Here is a 20085-nt window from a genome sequence, read left to right as displayed (position 1 = left end):
AGCAGAATGGGAGTGTGAGGTCTGGGCAGGAGGAGGGGAGGAAGAAAAGGGTGAGGATCCAGGCAGGAGGGGAGAGCTTGCCTGTGCAACTCCACATGGACACATATGGTACCACACTCTCTGCCACTCTCAGGTATCAATGGGAGCAGCTGGAGAAAGCCTCCAGGTGAGCACTTCTCTATGCTGCTGTTTCCCCAGCCAGAGGGAAGGAAGAGCAGCAGTGCATGCAGCCCCTTCCTCCCCCAGCCAGGCAGAGCCTGCAGGCTGGATCCAACCCTACTTGCCTAACTCCACGCTGTGATGCCTGGGAATCCTTCCCTGCCCCTGGTATATAACAATTGATTTTTAGATTAAAAAAGGGACCATTATGATCATCTAGAGTGACCACAAGTAAAACAATATTATCCAGAGATTCTTGCTTCATCTGCAAGGACATGGGTCATTTCAGAGCATTTCCAGTCAACCCTGAAGCTTTTTGGAAATGACTACCCTATAGCTCTTCATACAAAATACAATACACAGTCTCAGAGGCACTGTTGCCATGTGCACTGTACACCCAAAAGCATTCAATTGATTAATAACTGAACACTACTATTTTAAATGCAATAGATGTGTATCAACCTATTTCTAAATTAATTCATCACAATTAAAGCTTACTTTCTGGCAACTGTGGTTACTCTGATACGTCTCTGTCCACTTGAATGCTGATACTGAGTCACAAACTGGATTGCACCACGTCCACCTTGAGGAATTGGAGCATTGTGCTATGTTTAATAAAAAAAAAAAAATTAACAAAATCTCACTAAGATTGTGAGGCATAATCATACCATGATTCCTATCACTGCCAAAATTCATTCTGAATTTAGAAATAAGAAAACAGCTACTTCAATACATTTAATATGCTCAGCATATATCTTGTGGATAAAAATATAATCCAGTGAACTCAATTCATTGATCTATACATTTAAGTCTTAAATGTATCTAACTTTAAAATTACAATAATCTAATGGAGAAAGTGCTACATTCCAAAAGCCATCATGCCAGCTGCAGTTTTAAAGAGATGCTGTTGATTTGAAAAATCACATTTCAGTGTGATTGTTTTTTAACCTACCAATAACAGACAAGATTACTATAATGGAAAGATGTTGGAGAAAAAGCAGTATTTTCCCCTTTTTGTTCATTTTATACACTTGATAGCTTTTGGTGCATAGTGATGGGAGCCAGGGGAAGATTTGGAAGGAGGATATACTACCAACTCTCATGATTTTATGGCAAGTCTCACAATATCAGGTGATTTTGCTTAAAGGTGTGTGTGACTTTGGACTTGGACTTGACAGGTTTGGACATGGCAATATTGAAGACTTCATCAGTTTCCTGAGGAAAAACTATTGTAAAATACATAGATTCAATATTATTTTTAAACTAGTTAAACTACACAAATATTTACATTCCTGAAAGATACAGGAACATACGAAAGGTCATACTGGGTCAAACCAAGGTCCACCTAGCCCAGTATCTTGTCTTCCAACAGTGGCCAATGACAGGTGCCCCAGAGGGAGTGAATAGAACAGGCATCTTTAGTGAAGTCATCTTTAGTGTTGCTTATAAATGTTACCATTGTAAAGCACAACACAGTGAATCAATGTCTGATATGAATAATTTCTTAATGGTACTATATTCTCTACACTAAGGGATTATTGCTTTAAAGGAGTTAAAGCAATTCTATTTTTATAATCCCAAAAGGATTAAAAACAATTGATAATAAAATCACAAATAACATACACTTATCTGTCCCTGTCCCTTAAACCATAAGTAGCAAAAATGCTGAACAATAATTTACAGCAGTATCATAGGAAATGGATTACTGATTTAAACTGAAATTTCAAAGCCCAGGTCAATAGAGTCACAGTACAGTATATAATTTAGTGATATACATAATTCTGTAAGATCAAAAGCTTCTCTCTCTTGCCAACAGAAGCTGATCCAACAAAAGATATTACCTTTCCCACCTTCTCTTTTTAATATCCTGAGACCATCACATCTACAACACTACTGCATAACATGGATTAAGTGTGACTCTTACACCTTTGAAACAAGTATCCATCACTTTAGTTTTTAAAATATGCCTGACAATAAATGGATCATGAGAAATGTTAAGTTTATTAAATTGTTATTTTTACATACTCTTCTGTGTAAGATCCTATACATTTTGTTAGTCTCTAAGATGCAAGAGGACTATTAATTGCTTTTAAGATGTTAGTGATTATCAAATCACAAAGCAATAGATATGATTTACAAACAAAAATAGATGCATGTACAGAATGATTATTGACTAATGCTGATTTCACTTTTCCCCATTTCTCAGTATCTTCTGGTATTAAGGATGTTAAGAGGCAGGTAACTGGATAATTGTGTAGTCAATAAGGGAAAGTGCTCAGAAGGAGCTACCCCTTCTGCAGCTCTGCAGTTTAAATGTAGGAAGAGCCAGGCACACATTAGAATATTAAAATTAAATTCAGTTGTGGCTGAAATGGGGAAAATACAATGAAAACATCATATCCTGTAAATAAGGGGAAAAAATAGCAAGCAGGTTGCCTTTTTCTGCCAAACTAGGATTTATCAAATGTACTGTAGTACAAGCCTAACAGAAATAAAAGTAACCAGAAATGGAAGACTACCTTGTTATATTTAAGCAAAATTAATGAGAGTTTGTCTGGAAAATATTGAGCTATCTTTTATAATACACCTTTAACATAAGCTTCTTGGGGGTAGCTGTCCAGTGAAAATTCAGAAAGAGAAAGGCAAATTATATCTAAATAATCTTAATGAAGGCAGATATCCAAATTTTAAAAGCGGAAGCTTAATGCTGTATTTATGTGACACCTTTCATGATGAAGGGTGAATTGTTTTACCTATCACTGAAATGCAGCCACAAATGAGGTAGAATGATGACGCTGTTCAGTAGGAAAAGCAGTATTACAGACAGTAGAGTGAAGAATGATGTATCCAATTTTAAATAAAGGGAGAGAGAGTGGGTAGAATGTAGTTACTCTAATAATGATTGGCAGGACACTGGCACTTTTTGCAAGAGGGTAAAACATTTTAGCTCCACAGGAACTTTAATAAGTAAATCTAAAATAAATGTAAATCAGCAATCACTGAGTAAGTCTATTTTTAATTTTTATTTCATGGAAGCTGACTACCAAATCTATTCTTCCAATGCTTATAACCACTTACTGAATCTAAAAGATTTTCATGCCTTTCCACTCGAATTAATTTTAGTTTTAAAAATGAGGATTGCCACACATCATGTAACTCAGTTCATTCGTACTATTTCTGGGTGTAAGGTACAGATTGTCATGTTTGAAATCTTTGCCACAATGGTTTGAGGGAGCATAGCCTCATCCCTCTTCTGAGGTGAGCAGAATAAAACTTACATTTTTTTCAAGTGTCAAGCATTCCTCATTAATCTATAATATTTTTTATAATTAGCAACTTAAATATACCAGGAATAACAAATGTAGATTTTTGAAAACTCTATGTACAATGAAAGAATACCCAGCAGTTTGATAGTAGATGAGAATTTCATACAAAGGACCACATTTTCAAAGTTACACGGGGGTAGCCATTTGTGTACATCTCATTTACACATGCAAATAAGATGTTTGCTCATGCAGATGGCAAGAAATTGGCTAACTACTGTATGTACAAAAATCACTGATGCATACATCAAGTATCTGTTTATGTTAGGCATTTACAAATGAATGTACACAATTGGAGATGCCTAAGTTTTATGGTCCAATCCATAACATTCTGTTTGGCAGCCAAAACGATCCATATTAAAAAAAATGCAATACAGAAAAATACATTCAGTTACTACTAAAGGACGATATTATTTTACAAACTCTCAACATCTATTTAGTAATGCAGAGTTATTTATCCATTACAAGTGCTGTTTGTTACATATGGGCATATTGAGTCAATATTACTGATGATTTTAAAGAGAACATTGTACTTTTGCCTATTAAAAAAATAAGGAATTTTTTTCTCTCTTCTCAGGAGGCACAAAATAGATTTATCTGCAAACTGAAATTAATCTTTATTCATCTGGAACTAGGGTACACCATATTTCTCCATGCTGAATATGGGAAACCTGGTAAAATTACTTGTACTCAAGGGAGTTCAATGGCAGTCAATCAAAACTACTCAGTACAAACATTCAAATTAACATGAATTTGACTGAGCCCCCATTAAAAAGAATTATTGCAGTTGGATTTGTTTAATTTATTTTCTTAACTTTAAAACCTTAGGAGTCACATGGGGAGATGAAATACACACACACATACACACACACACACACACGCACACACACGCACGCACGCTCATACACTGCTCTCATATGGAGCATGGGGAGACCCAACCTGACCCTTCCTGCCTGTCACTCTCCACACTCCATGACTGACTGGGCTCCTGGGACAGTCCCACTTCTCCCATTACCTGGAGCTTTTCTCAAAGCAAGGGGGATGGGGAAGGCATTCAAGGTCACATGCACTCCTCTCCCCACCTCCAACTTCTGCCAGAGTTCACACCAGAATGTTGCTAGCAGCATCCTTTCAGCACTGTGTGAGGGAGGGAAGGGACAGGAGCTGCCTCCAGTCACAGGAGAGAAGGAGCGGGGGAAGGGAATGACCTGGCCTCTGTCTTTGCAGAGTTCATCCCTTCCCACCCACACATTGTTGAATAGCAGTCAACACTCCTGGCCACTGACATAACCCATATCCTTAAGCCCTAACGATGCACTGTGCACAAGTGCCCAGATAACCTGACTGCAGGGGGTTCAGTGGCCACAGAGCCTGGCCACAAAGGTGGCTCAACGAGGGAGCATGCCTAAAGGATGGAGCAGGACCCAGGACAGTCAGGGAGGAAAGGGATGGAAGAGGGATGGAAGAGAGTGCTCAGCCCCTGCTCAGGGAAGTGCAGTAGAGCCTGCAGGTTTGGGGTGGAAACAGGATTGAAATCACTTTCCCCACCTCCCAACTACACCAGCACTTAGACGCAGTTTGGAAAGAGTTTCCAGAACTTTGCCGGAACGGTGCCGGATTTTGACATATGCAGGGCTCAGCTCCTTCTGGCCAGAGGGTCTTGGGCTATACTGGGGCACTGGCCCAGCCAGAGGCAGCGAGGGAAGGAAGGAGCTTGCCAGACAAGCTACTTGTGAGCTGAGGGTCCAACAAGGGTCTGGCTCTCTGCACAGTACTGGGAGTGGGACACACCTCTCTGGGGAAAGGGAGGGATCGGGAGGTCCAATAGAGCTGGTGGGACAAACGAGAAAAGCAGGAAGAAAACAGTAAGAGCAGAAGCATGTAACATTCCAATGGGTGGGCAGCAGAGGCGACAAGTAACTAGCCACCACCTGGTACCTGACTACATTCACCAGCCACCACAGCAAACAGCCAGTGCCAGTTGGAAATGGACTGGTGGGTGGCCATGCTGACTGAGAGCAGGTACGCAGGAGGGGCTGTGTTGACAGACTAGCATGGGGAGCAGTCAGCCCCGCATGCTGCATCTTTGCCCCACCACCAACTTACACGCCCACCCCTATTGTCAGCCTCTGGACCCACCTTACTCGCTGTTGGTAGGCAGGTGGCTTGCAAGCAGGCATCCAGCCAGCCCCAGAAACCACTGGTACTAATGGCAGGGAGGAGACAGAAAACGAGGGACACTTTGCCCATTATTAGGAAAGTCAGGACACTTGCAGGAGGGCTTAAATATGAGACTGTCCCTTAAAAAAAAAAAAAAAAGGATTTCTGGTCCCCCTACAGTCTAGAACAGAACCCTTCGCCTTCACTTCCACAGAGTGGTTTAAACTTAAAATACCAACAATTTATTCCAGGAAGTTTCATTCTGACTTCTGTTCATAATAAGAATATATGTTAATATTCAGTGTACTGGAAAATCAAAACCTAGAACTGCTAAATTCAATCAAATAATGCACATTAAAGCGTGTTTACAATAGTCTGAAAACTTGCTAAAAACCTTTATAAAGATTGGGGAGTTGTTTGGTTTCAGGATGTGAATGATTAACCAGTAAGCCTCACCCATTAAGGATGAGGCTTATTGGTTCCAGTTAACTCATAGGGGCAGGAGCAGCTCCCGGCTCTCTGAGGCCCACCACAGGCAGAAGGGCCTGGGGGGGGGGGCATCCAGCCCACCTGCCCACCCCCTTTTAATCCATGAGTCAAACATAATGTTTAACCAGTTAACCAATTAAATGGGATTTTACAACCTTACTTTGGTGGGGGGAGGGGTATTTTGTTTTCTACTGATCTGAAGAAAAATGCATAACAGTGTAAAGCTACATATTCATATATCTGGTTAAAAGCAATGTAAATGAAAAAAAAAAATTTTTTCCTCCAACTACTATACCAAGTCCTCTCTCAACCAGGGCCGGACTAAGGAGTGGGCGAGCTGGGCAGCTGCCCAGGGCGCCAACCGATGGGGGTCGCCTGATGACAGCTGTAAGGGGCATGTGGTGTCCCTTATAACTGCCTTCAGGTGCCGCGTGCCCAGCCCCCGCAGCGCCGGCCTCCCCCATCCCCGCGGCGCCGGCTAGCAGCGCCCTTCCCCTCACAGCCGCAGGGCCCTGCACAGACAGGCGTGGCCCACCCTGGGCTCTGCACCAGCAGCGGTAGCTGGGCCATGAGCCCCCAGGCAGGCCCACGCATGCGCTGTGCACCCCGGAGCAGGCCCGTGCACCCTAGAGGGACAGGCCCACGCATGCGCCGTGCGCCCGGGGCGCCAGAATGGCTCAGGCCGGCCCTGCTCTCAACACCAAACTATCCGCTTATTGAAGCTTAAATTGCAACACTTACAATTATCTAGAGTTATTTTATATAAAAAAGTAAACATCTTACAGCTAATAAACACTCATTTGTTTTTCTATCTTCTGATATCTGTAATTAAATAAACGGGCTAGCCGCTGGTGTACATAATGTAACATTTATAAACAAAGTCAAAAAATCTCAATGGGTGGAGACCAACCAATTCAAAAGCTTGATTGAGGATAGCACTAGACTGTGTGGGAATGGTTGAGGGAGTAGTAAAACTAAAATGTACTGTTCAAGATCTGAATAAAAACAAAAACTACCATGTTTTGAGCTTATTACAAGTGGAGTGAAAACTCTCTTACCTGATTGACCACTTCAAAATACAGTGCAAGGGTTGTATTGGGATTAAGACCACAGATCTTCCATTGACATGTACCTCCTGTTCCTATCTCCTGTAAATAAATTATATATAATGCTTTTAACAATAAGAATGTTTTGTTTTGATCATTAATAAACATATAGCGCTATTAAAAATTTTGCACTTCTTGCATCTGATCACTACTGGCCACAGTTTCCACTGTTTCCTTTCCACTTCCCTCTCTGGCTTCTACAGGCATAGATGTTGCCACTATAAGCAGCAGCTACAGGCCAGTTCCCCCAGAAAGAGCAGAAGAACAGGCACCAGTTAGGGCTGGGGGCAGAAGGAAGCAAAATAAGCCCATAGGGAAGGCAATAAGGCACACTCCAGAGATGGCACAGAGGGTGCTTCTACATAGCAGGGCTTAACTCGAAACAAGCTACTCAAATTGAGTTATGGCAGTTGTGAAGCTTATTTCAAAATTGGGAGCATCTACACAGCACTTACTCTGAAACAGAGCATTCTTCCTCCAGCTTCCCTTACTCCTTGTACAATATAGTTTACAAGAGTCAGAGTAAGAAGTCCTCCAGCTTGACAGTATTTCAACATTATTTTGAAATAACTTAGTCCGCGTCTACACAGCAGGCAGTTATTTCAAAATAATGCTAGTTATTTTGAAATGATGTTGCTGTGTAGATGTACTCAAAGATCATTTAGAAGGACAGATATCACAGGGAGGGAATGAAAAGGGAAGAAAAGGTGTTATCCCTCTCTCATAAATGGGGCAGCAGGAAAGTCAGATGGCAATAACAAGCTACTAAACGCCTCTAAGAAAGACACCAGAGATATAACTTAATGGGCACAAAATTAGCTTAGGAGAGACGTGGTCATTGTGCAAGAGAGGGTCTTCAGACTAGATAAAAGCTTCCACTGGGTCAAATAAGCTCCTAGATACTTACCAAAACTTCCTAAATTTTTATTTCCCATCACTGGTTTAATAATTATTTTTGCTATATTTGTAGTTGAACTGTGCATGCTTCTATGTGTTTTTACAATATTATACCATATCGATAGAATATCACATATATTGATGCAATGTCATAATACAATATAAATGGGTGTCAGAATGTAGGGCTTCATGGAACTTCGGTCTCATAAAAGAGCAGAGAACACAGTGAAAAAAACAACAACACTACAGGTGTCCATCCAAAAACAGAGAATTAAGATACATTAGATATATTTTTAAAAACCTAACCACTAAATTCCCTAGACTCTCTATATAACCTTCTGATGACTGAGGGTCTTGAGGTGCAAGTCAGAAGCATTTTTGAAAACCTGCTCATGAAAAAATATTAAAATGTTGATAACAATGGCTTTGATCCAATAATTAAATACTACCATTACATTAATTTATAAATCCAGAAAACCTAAGTCTTATCTTCTAGCAATTCAAAATTGCACCAATTTACAACAAATGTAACTTACATTTTCCGATACACAAGGTCCTTTGGAATTGAGAGAGACACAGGGTCCAATAGCTCCTGAAACCTTGATTTCTCTTGAGGTCTTCATATTTAAAAGAAAAACAGGTAGCATACTGAACTGTGCTTACTCATATATTCAACAGTGATAAAATAAAAACATTTATTTTTCTTTTCTTCTGCTAGAATTTCAGTGTTTATAACCACTTCTAAAAATGTGGCTGAAACACGTAAGATGTTTAGTATATATATAATTATTTCAGCAAACAAAGCCAACTGCAGTTGCAAACATGTCTCTGCAACATGTCTAGTTTTCTAAGTTTGAAATTATATTATTTATTAATTATAGCATATAAAAACACCTTTTATGACTCAGACCTCTGAGTGCCCCAGAAAGTGGATTATAAATTATGGTTACATCACATAACTAAAGGCATTTTTTACTTAAGATATTATCATTCAAGTATTCATAAGATGAGGCTCAGTGAGGGGTTATGGGATAGGCTGTGTTATTGTACAAATATATTACATTAATAGTCTGTATCTTCTAAACATGCTTTGGTAAAGCAACATCTAAGGACTTAAATGATTCCAATACAGTTGTACTGTACAATGGTGCCCTGAAGAGTTGGGCTTCCCTATTTATCCCAGGTTCTTCAACCAAATTCACAACTATGTACCTACAAAACAAGAAGGCCAGATTATTACTTCCAATAATAAAATTGTTTGGGGGAAAGGAAATGTTCATAAGAACCTCACCATTTTCCTAATGGGGGAACATTCCCTCACTCAACAGAAAAAGCCCTGGGATCCCATACCTGACCCTCAAGGATTTGGGGGACTCCAGTGTGCATCTCTGATAAATGGCCTTTCATCTTCCCTCCAACTCTGGGTCCTAGCAAGACACTTCTGTTGAAAACAGGCCACCAAGGACTCTCCCTAGTCACAGTTGCTTCCAAGTTTCTAAGCCATACATACAGGAGGGGACAAACAAGCTCTGAAAGGTATCACACAATCATCTGACCTTTTGCCTTCCCACTACAGCAAACCACGTCTTTTTCACATTAGTTAAAATGTGTTTCGCATTTCCTCACATTTGTGAACCTAGCATATTATTTTGTTTCTTCTGTTATATAGCAAAATCTCTCAGAAAATTTATCAATGTATATATCTGAATTTAGCATACAGGTTGTATTTTCCATTGGGTCCTAGCTTCTACAGCCGCTCCGCGAGTTACGAACAAGTTATGGACCAACACTTTGTCCATAACTTGAAGTGTTCGTAACTCGGATCCCATAGAGTTACATAGCAACCGCGCTGTTCATAAGCGTGGATGGCCGTTCGTAACTCGGATCCGAATTTACGACCGCTTTGGTCGTAAGTGCAGATTGTCGTAAGTGGAGGTGGTCGTAACTTGGGGAGCGCCTGTACTGTACAAGTGCAATGCTGGGAGGAAGGTTGGAAAGAAAGAATATAAAAAGTATTTTATTCCAGAGCTGGCAACAGAAAATGATCTCTTCTTAATGCTCAAAATGTGGTAGGAAAGTAACTACCATGCCTGACCCCACATGATAGCCCCCATGGAGGCATGACGTGCAGATGTGTGTACCCATGGCTGACAAGCATGTAAATGGGATTAAGGATTGTTTTACCCAAATAAGAGAAACAGAATCTCAAGCATTCTTTGCTCAAGATTTTTATGATAAAATAATAAATTGCTAAAAATAAAGGTTTAAAATGAAGTTACTGAACCACTACTACAAGCAATAAGAACATATAAACGTAACGTAAGAATGGCCATACTAGATCACACCAAAGGTCCATATAGCCCAGCATCCTGTCTGTCGACAGTGGTAAATATCAGATGCTCCATAGGGAGGGAACACAACAGGTAATCCTCACGTGATACCTCCCGTCACCCATTTACAGACAAACAGAGGCTAGGGATAACATTCCTACCCATCCTGGCTAATAGCCACTGCTGGACCTAACCTCCATGAATCTATCTAGCTCCTTTTGAATCCTGTTAAAGTCCCAGTCTTCATCACATCTTCTGGCAAGGAGATCCACAGGTTGACTGTGTGCTGAGTGAAGAAAAACTTCCTTTGGTTTGTTTTAAACCTGCTGCCTATTAATTTAATGTGGTGACTCCTAGATTTTATATTATGGGAATAAGTAAATAACGTCCTTATTCACTTTTTCCATACCAGTTATGATTTTATAGACCTCTATCATATCCCCCCTTAGTCTCTTCTTTCCTAAACTGAAAAGTCTAAATCTTTTTAATCTCTCTTCATATGGGACCCATTCTAAATCTCTAATTATTTTTGCTGCCCTTTTCTGAACCTTTTCCAATGCTACTATACTATATCTTTTTTGAGATGTAAGCGCACCATGGTTTTATAGAGAGGCAATAAGATATTCTCTGTCTTATTCTCTTTCCCTTTTTAAATGATTCCTAACATTCTATTCTAATACAAATACATCATTGGAATTGATTTGTTAGAACTTCTGAATTTCTCACAGGTACATGAATTTAATAGCAAAGGGCAAGTGGAAGGAGGGAATACAACACCAGACCCTAATAATAGTCATAGTAAGTTGTGACTCTTACCTTTATTTCTAAAGTGCCACCAAATCCCATTTTAAATTGCCCTTGCATATCTTTGGTAAACACCCTCTGAAAGGTTTGTTTGAATAGGGATGTATTGAAGGAGTCTCCCATTACCATGTAACCTCTGGGTGAAAGACCAAAAAGATACGTATGTCACAAACACAGAAATACAACTAGAAAGCATCTGGACTGTTTATTATTATATTAATTTCACAAACAGGATATATATCACTTACCTCTCAAAGAACTACCAAAGGATATATCTGCACTGCAACCAGACACCCGCGGCTGTTCTGTGCCAGCTGACCTGGGCTTACAGGGCCTGGGATGTGGAGCAATTTAATCGCACTGTAGACTTCCCTTGGGGTCCTAGAGCCTAGGCTCCAGCCCAAGCTGGGAAATCTACACTGTAATTAAACAGTTCCACAGCCTAAGACCATAAGCCCAATTCAGCAAGCATGAGCCAGCTCTGGGTGTCCAACTGCAGCATAGACATGCCCTAAAAGTTTAAAGTTAAAACAGTTCACTATGAAACACGCCAAAACATTATTTTCAAAATCTCCTTTACGGGGGCTACATTCAATTACCTCATCATAAAGCATACTGGGAAACTTTGTAAATAGGTTTCTTACAAGAGCACCATGTCATAGGTTGTCAGACTCTTAATAAAAACAAAAGTTTCAACTGGAGAAAACATTATACTGTACTTTATCACTACAGCTAATTTTTAACCCTGCCTCGTGGAGATGTATCCATTGATTGACTTATCCTAATATTCTGATATTTTCCCAGATCATTTTACCTCTCTCAGATAAATAATTATTTCAAACTTGAATCTATTCTCACAAAATACATTTTAGCGTGTAAACTGAGCAATTCTCACTGGAAGTGAAATTAAGGTCATTGCCATGAAATCTTTTACTGAACAGTGAAGTATTTTTAGAACTATCCAATTAGCATTTAAGGAATGAGCGTAAGACATGATTAGTGTTTATCCTCAGCAGTGCTCAGAGTGACCAAATATAAGACATCCATGTTTTTAACAATATATTTGATAACAGGGTTTATTTTAAGTTCTGTTCTCCAACTTTCCATTTATAAATTAACTAGTTTCTGTAGGCAATGGGTCTTCAGGACCTATATAAATATGAAAAGAATAACAACTATGAGGACCAGCTCAGAAAGAACAACTTTATGCCTAGCAGGCAACGTAGTCACAGACACCAAAAGAAATAGACAAACAGGCCACCAAGGCTAGTATTGTTGAAGGGGCCAACATGCGGCACTCCAGGAAGGGGCAGAATTACATAACACCTTGATTCCAAGTACAAGACGCTTGACCTTGATGTGACAAAAGAATAGTGATAGTAGAAGGATTTAAAGGGGAGTTGACATGGTCACATTACGGGCATGGAAAATATTCTTAGCGACAGAATTTTGTACGGACTCTAGAGGGGTAAGATAACATGAGGAGGCCACAAAGCAAGAGGTTTCAGTAATTGAGATGGGAAATTATGAAAACCTAGCTGTAGGGATTGAAAAAAAAAAAGAGTGGACCTAAGAAAAGTTGTGTAGGAAGAAGTGGCTAGATATAGACACATGAGAGGCAGTGCAGACAGAGGAGTCCAAGATTAACCCTATGCTATGGCCTTGAGTGACAAAAAGGAGGAGGGTGGTGTCACTAGTGAGCCAGAATGGGCGACAGCAGGGTGTTTCATTAGAAAGATCAGTGTCTGTTTTGGCCATTGGAGCCATCCAGTCTACTTAGGTAGCACTACAGTGGCTGCCTCAACCATCTTATGGACCATGGGATGGTCCCCCATAATAGCTGTGGTGGCAGGGCCCTGAGAAGCTTGGGGAATGACTGGGGATCCTGGTGGCAGGGCAGCAGCAAGAGTCAGGGCCACCTCCCACCCCCACTCTCACCATGCTGGCTAGTGGGAAGCAGAGTGACCCAGCTGCTTTCTCTGCTTCACCACCCACTGCCCTCTTCTAGCCGGGTTGTTCCACTTTACCACAGCAGCAGGAAGTGGAGCAGTCCAGCCCACTTTTCTCAAATGAGCAATGCAAGGCTCAGCATAGTGCCATGGTGAATCAGAGTGACCCGGCTAGGAGAGAGCAGCAGGGAGGAGTAAAGCAGAAACCAGTGCTTGGGGGGAGCTGACTTAAAAGCTCGGGGGGTGGGGGGCGGGAGCCGTGGGATGCCAGTGCAGCCTCTGTCTGCTGGAAGCTTGGGCCCTCCATGGACAGAGGCTGCTGCCATGGAACAGCCTCTGTCCACAGCGAGCCCAGGCTAACCACAGACAGTGGCTGCTCCACGGATGCTGGCCCAGCCTCTGTTCACAGGGCACTCGGGACCCCTATAAACAGGGGCTGCTGCTGCCCTGTGCTGCTGCCCCTGTATCAGAGGTCACAGAGTGGGGCGGCTCCCGTCTGTCACCGTGCGCTGCTGCCTCTGATACAGATACAGAGACGGCAGCGCAGGATAGCAGGTGACTCCCCAAAAGTGGGGGTGGAAGTGCACTGGCTGCCGGCCCCAGCCCCGCCCCCAGGGACTATAAAATAGTTGTGAAACTGATAAAATTTGATGTGGTTACATGATTCTTCAATTACAAGGTATCTAACATCCCTAATAAATACTTAGGCTCACACCAATTTAGGTCCATATGCAAGCTATCCACAATCTAAACACTGAGTCTTTACTTTTTCTTCTATCATTTTGGAACCAAAACAAATGAATTAGTACTTTTATTAGGTATTGGGCACTCTCTTTTAAATATTTTAAAAAGAAAGTGTATTTTTAAACGAATTAGATACATACCCTGTATAGTTGGGACAGCACTTCATCTCCAGAAGACCAGTCTGATCTAGTGCACACGCATATATGTCAATAACATGACCAGTTGTAGCAGCACGATTAGCCAGAGCTTCAAAATGCTAAATAAAAGATTAAAATGCATTTATAACAATATGCAAACTGAAATGCACACTGTCATTAAAACAAACTCTTGGAATTCTTTTACAACTAAATTAGATTGTATCCATATTATACTCTAATACTAGCCAAAAGACTTTTTTTTTTGAAAAATAAAAACTAGATGAGAAATGTCTAGAATTTTTTATGATTATTCCCTACTTTTCCCAGCCAGATGAAAAGATAACTTGCTGTAGGTTGATCCTGATTCATCGCCTACTGATGTCAGTGGAAACACTCCCAGTGACTTCAACAGGGGTTAAACCAGGTTCTCACTCAATGTACTGAAAATCCTTATGACATTTTGGAAGATATATAGTTATTCAAGGAAGGTTCAACAACAAAAAAGCATGTTGGTTCTATAGCACTTTATACAAATAGTAGTATCAAATGTCTTATTCTAATTATCTATCAAATTTTTAAAAATTTCATCTCTCTTCCCCCATCTATTGGTAATTCTTACCTTAGTAGCCTTTTTAACGTATTTGGCATTGTCTTTTTCAATGTCATGCCATGATCTTATAGGTAACTTCAGTTCATCCCCTACAACCATCCCGGGTCCTTGAGTGCCTGGTCCTCCAATGAACATCAATATATGTGCACCAGTATTAGGGAAAGTACACTATGGGACAGAAAGGAAATCTCAGAGAGCAATTCTTTTTGTTATAAATAGTTACTACATAGACAAAACAACTATGAATATATGTATATTTTAAGAGAGTTCTGCATATACCTAAGGTCAAATCCTCAGCTGGTCACCACTTTACTGACTTCAAATGAGCCAAAATAATGTACACAAATTGAGGATCTGATTCATAGTATTTGGGTATTTCCTTTTCCCTGTTAATTATGGGGAAGGGGAAACTACCTTTACTTTTAAGATTTTATCTTCTTCCTTATACTGAAATCACAACCCTCCTCTTTACGCCATTACATCAACTTGTTACTGAAATGGCTGTCATCATAAAACAACAACATAATGTGGAAAATAAACAGAAGAAACAAATGGATCTTTGTACAAAACATCCTGTTTCCATGCAAGTGTCTTGGGAGATAAAAATATAAAGGTGGGACAAATATCAGAATGGCTACTGGCTAAAAATTAGAATGGCTAAATATTCTAAATACAATGGGTTTTTTTAGCTGCCTTTTGTTCTTCTGTGAAACTAGTGGCTAGAAAATGAGTAGCTAGTTTCTACTTGAGAAGTGTTCAGCACTGGCAGTCTTGCTGGAAGTCTCAGCAGAGAACTGAATGAGCATGGAAACCAACTAGTTTCTCTCCCTTAGAGGTGGGCCCTTCTAGAAGCAGCATAAAAATGGAGGGTGAGGGGAGGAAGCTTGCAGTTTGTTCCCCTAAACTTAACCTCTTCTGTGGCTAATCAGAAGAGCTCACCAGAGCAAACAATGTTCAATTTTCACTAGCACTCAATTCATTTCTTTTTACATTCAAGTTTGTTCCACTTTGCGTCAATATATCTTTAATGACATAAAGAGGAACAATACAAGTTAAGAGTAGCGAGTGTTCCCTGTAAGCTGACCACTTGAGCAGCCGCTCGGAAGAGTATTAGGTGCCGCCCAGCTAATCAGCAGAGTGCCCACAGATGCCCACAACAGTACTGCACAATCACGCATGCGTTGGTGCACATAACATTTATTCTGTACATGGATGGAAAAAGTTAGAGGGAACATTGAGAGTAATGCTAACCTTTTTCAGCTAAATAGAAATATACAACACACTCACTCAACCTTCTGTTATGTTTCTTTTTCAACCTAATCAAATATGGATAAATTGGGTAAGAAAAGTATATTTTTAAAAATGTTGGGCTACATCCCATTTCCTTCTCTCTCATTGCTCAATACACTTTCAATACAGATTCTTAGCTCTTTGACCACAACAGTGTTCTTGTTCCATAGAATTCTTCACACTTTTTTAGGAACAATATAAATATTAAGTTAATAAATAATAAAAGATCAGTGGACTTCCTTTAATCAACACTAAAAGGCAAAAAGTCACCAAATAGCAAGCATAAAATAGTAACATAATTATGTGGAATATGAAAATAGAATAAGATATATGTATTTACTCAGATTAAATATAGGAAAATTAAATAAATTTCATATGCTTTTCTGAGTATGAACACAAGACCAATGTATATGAATTATAGAGATTGTTTTCATGTCCATATTCTATTGTTATAGTATATTTGTTGATTGCAGCCATAGCCATAGAAGTTTTATGCAGGACAGTGATAAAGTTGTTTTTAAATGTTGCTTGATGTAGTACTATTACCTCAAGAAGTCCCACAGCTATAGAAAGAGCCACTCCAGAGGAACGCAAAGGTCTTTTCCCTTGTGGAACAGGCCAAGGATCACGTTGTAATTCACCCAAAAGATCAGTAAGGTTCATATCAATTTTCTGCACTGGCTGCAAGAATCTAGAAACCGATAAATAACATTCTGTTAGCTTTAGGATTCTTTTGGCTATATAGCCTTTTAAAAAATAACCAGGACTAATAATTCATTAGCAACATGTTAGATAGTGATGTCAAAGATACAAATCTGGGTTCAAAGCACAATAGCTTGCTCAACAGGCTGGCAAAGTCTTGAAGCATGACATATACAGCATGTTCAGCCTGAGGAAAGAGTAAGCTCCATTTGGAGCACTAGAGCAAGGCAACCTGCTGACCTAGAAACAATTCCAGAAGGAACTATATGCAGACAAAAACACATCAGCTCACTATGGGAATTTGAGACAGAAACTAAAGGGAAGAGGATTATCTTGGTGGGATGACAAAATTGGAATATTAAGGGATTAAATTTGCAGAATTGTCTAGGAATCTAAATCCCAATGGTTTATTTAGCAAATAGCCTTTTTGCCTCTCATCAAATCTAAGAGAATGAAAGATCAAAATATATATGAATAAATACTTCTGTTGATATATTTTCAAATGTTGGATATATTTACGTACATAGAAAGAGAGGACCAATACTTCTATATATTTTCAAATGTGATGGAGCATAGTAAATTTGTTAAAATGCTTCTTTGAATGAAGTTACTATAAACATGTCAAAAGCAATGGAAATAGCAGAAATGTCACAAATACTGAGACCTATCAGCAAACTACCCTTATAAACAGGGATCTTTCAGTAAAATCTTTTGAAGAGTGAACCATATGCATTTTTAGATGTAGAATCTCTTCTTTTACTATCATTCTCCTATAACACCTTCATAGCCTAAGATCCCAGCTACACTATAAATGTTTCTGTGTTATGCATTCTGGTTATCCCTTAAAATATTTAAAGCAATTAGACTATTAGAGACCCCCTTAAAATGACAAGGACTGTAGCATAATTTTAGAAGTATGGTAAGATAAGGAGGCTTATCTGAGACAGACTTTTCCCATTCGTTTTTTACCAACAACTCTTCCAGCTTCAAGTTTCAAAGCTACATTCGGAGTCTCAAAGGACTGCCAAGATAAAATTCTGCTCCCAGAAACCTCTCCAGATGGTCCTTAAACTGGAAAAGCCATTTGCATTAAAAATGTAGGAGAACACCCAGCATTCAACCTAGTCTAACCCTGTAGTTGCATCCATCACAAAAGAAAAAAATCATGAGGTAAAGTTTTCTGGTAAAGCAATTTAGCAAATAGATGTTATTTAAAAAATAATAATACCTGTTAGAAGGTGGTGGCTGCTGTACCTGAGGACCCCGGCCTACTTGTGAAACAGACACTTTAGTAAGTCCCAACATTTCCTGTAAAAAATGTGTAATTGTATATATATATATAAATTTGATTGCACATTATCTTGAAGTTCAAAACTATGATTATATTCAGAGTTTGAGGGGTTTAAAATTGTTTTTTGCCTATTACCTGAAGTTGTTTTGCAGATAGGTCCTTTGTGCCTCTGAAGACATAGCTTTTTGAAATTCCTTCACAACCAAGCTCATGGACCTGCACCATTCTCCCAAATGTAATAAGACCCACCAAAGCAGTTGGTGGTAAGAGACTTAAAGACATTTGCATGGATTCCTTCAGAGCTTGCAAGTCTTCATCTTCCATGCATGTGTCCACAACGTAAAGGAAAATCAAAGGCATCTGAGGACCACGCTTTAAGAAATAATAATAACTGAGTGAAAAAGCACATTGTGTGGTTCATATATCATACAAAAAATAATTACATTGCAAAAGTAAACTTAATTCAAGTTATATTAATTTTAGTAATTATAGAATTTGCCACATTCACTCAGACCAATGCTCTATCCAATTTGGAAACCCACACCAGGCAGTGTCAGTACCAATGTTAGAAACAGTGTTAAATCTTCTAATCCTCTGTGACTTTTCAAATTCCTCAGTTTGACACTATAAATCAGCAGTTCCCCATATTCTTTCTAAATTCATTCCCCTTTAATTTCAGCAGTGTTCCCTTTGATTTAGTATATGTAACTAACCAAAAGGAGGCACTATCACGTTTTAACATTACACGTTGAACCTCTCTAGTCTGACACCATCCGGACTTGACCAGTGCCGAACCAGAGAATTTGCCAGACCACAGGAAATCAATATTGTGTAGCAGCATTACCAACACTTCCAATAAGTACTTGGCTCTTAGAAGACATTTAGGAGTAAATTAGAGCTAATTAACAGCACAGAACACTGAAAGCCAGAACTGGTAACTGTAAACTAACTTTATGTGACCGCAGGAAACTTGGCCACGCCCATGATATCTGGCTAACTAAAATCATGCTGGACCATGGATGTCGCCAGAGCAGAGAATGATGAACTAGAGAGGTTCAACCTGTACAATCTTAATTTGAATGCCTCACTGAAGTCCCCTCTAACGCTATCTTTTTCCAGTCTAACTTATTTTTTGGATTTTTTTTTTTGTATGGCTTATTTCCTCTTCTAATCCCTAACGGACACTCCCATGTCCTATCATGATAAAGCATAGGCAGATAAAATTATTATGTGACCTATATCTGCTTGGTGTGGGCTTCTGTTCCACTCTAATGGCACTTATCCCAGCTTGAAATTGATCTCTGCTACAGCGACTGTGACCAGTGTCCGGGAGGGGGGGGGTGTACTGAAGTTACTAATTAGGGCCAAACTGCAAAGAATAGGAGGTTCAATCCCACCCGCCAATGACTAGGTTCTTATTTATTCAAATTAAATAAGAAAATCCAAATTGTATTACCCGATCAGCCAAAAACTAGCTATCTGCAAACTTAACCGTTTACTGCTCACCTTACCCTAGAAACACATTTGTTCCAATATCATATGATTTAGATATAATCTTCACCTCACAGACCAACTGTTCACTAAAAATTTATCTAAATTATGCTGGCAAGCAGCAATAAAATGGTGTCTCCAAAACAAGAACAGGTGAACTGAACTTCTCATAAAGAAATATCTTAACAGAGGCTTAAATCTTTAGAACATATGTATTGCTCTTACAATCATTTAATGTTACGAACGAACGATCGATCGATAGATAAGAGTTCTAGTGTTGTATATCTTTCTGAGAGTCCATTTGTTCAAGAACTCCTCCTAAATGGTAGGAGCTAGAGCCACCAAATTTGGAATGCAGCTTCCCCTTCTCCTAAATTTAAAGCAGGGTCATGGTTTGGTTGTGCCAGGAAACCAGAAGCCCCCAGAAAGGGACAGTTTTCCATAACATGCAAAGGGAGGGGCTGCTGTCAGAGGGACACAATATGAGAGTGAACAGTGAGGGCAGTAGGGCTGCAGAAGAGAGCTATCATGCAAAGTGTCTACTGGGGGCAGCCATACCACCGAGGGAGTGACCAGCAGGGCTAGAACTCTGCCACCATACCA

The 20085-nt window shown here is 39.7% G+C and overlaps 1 protein-coding gene across 2 annotated transcripts in view; it reads right to left on the bottom strand.

The window, feature by feature from the left end:
- The window catches only part of SEC23A (SEC23 homolog A, COPII component), a 57742-nt gene that overhangs the window by 21813 nt on the left and 15844 nt on the right, over positions 1-20085 (bottom strand). For both annotated transcript variants that reach the window (XM_075926896.2, XM_006117709.3), the window contains exons 5-13: positions 18127-18363; positions 17929-18008; positions 16545-16689; positions 14718-14876; positions 14102-14217; positions 11281-11404; positions 8671-8751; positions 7190-7279; positions 658-764 (exon numbers count right to left, since the gene is read on the bottom strand). In XM_075926896.2, the coding sequence (XP_075783011.1) occupies positions 658-764; positions 7190-7279; positions 8671-8751; positions 11281-11404; positions 14102-14217; positions 14718-14876; positions 16545-16689; positions 17929-18008; positions 18127-18363 (1139 nt within the window). The remainder of the gene's footprint in view (positions 1-657; positions 765-7189; positions 7280-8670; positions 8752-11280; positions 11405-14101; positions 14218-14717; positions 14877-16544; positions 16690-17928; positions 18009-18126; positions 18364-20085) is intronic.

The sequence above is a fragment of the Pelodiscus sinensis genome, chromosome 5, assembly GCF_052426305.1.
Source record: "Pelodiscus sinensis isolate ZL-2025 chromosome 5, ASM5242630v1, whole genome shotgun sequence".
Lineage (NCBI taxonomy): Eukaryota > Metazoa > Chordata > Testudines > Trionychidae > Pelodiscus > Pelodiscus sinensis.
Note: the sequence above shows the minus strand (reverse complement) of the source record. Positions and strands in the feature narration are given on the sequence as shown.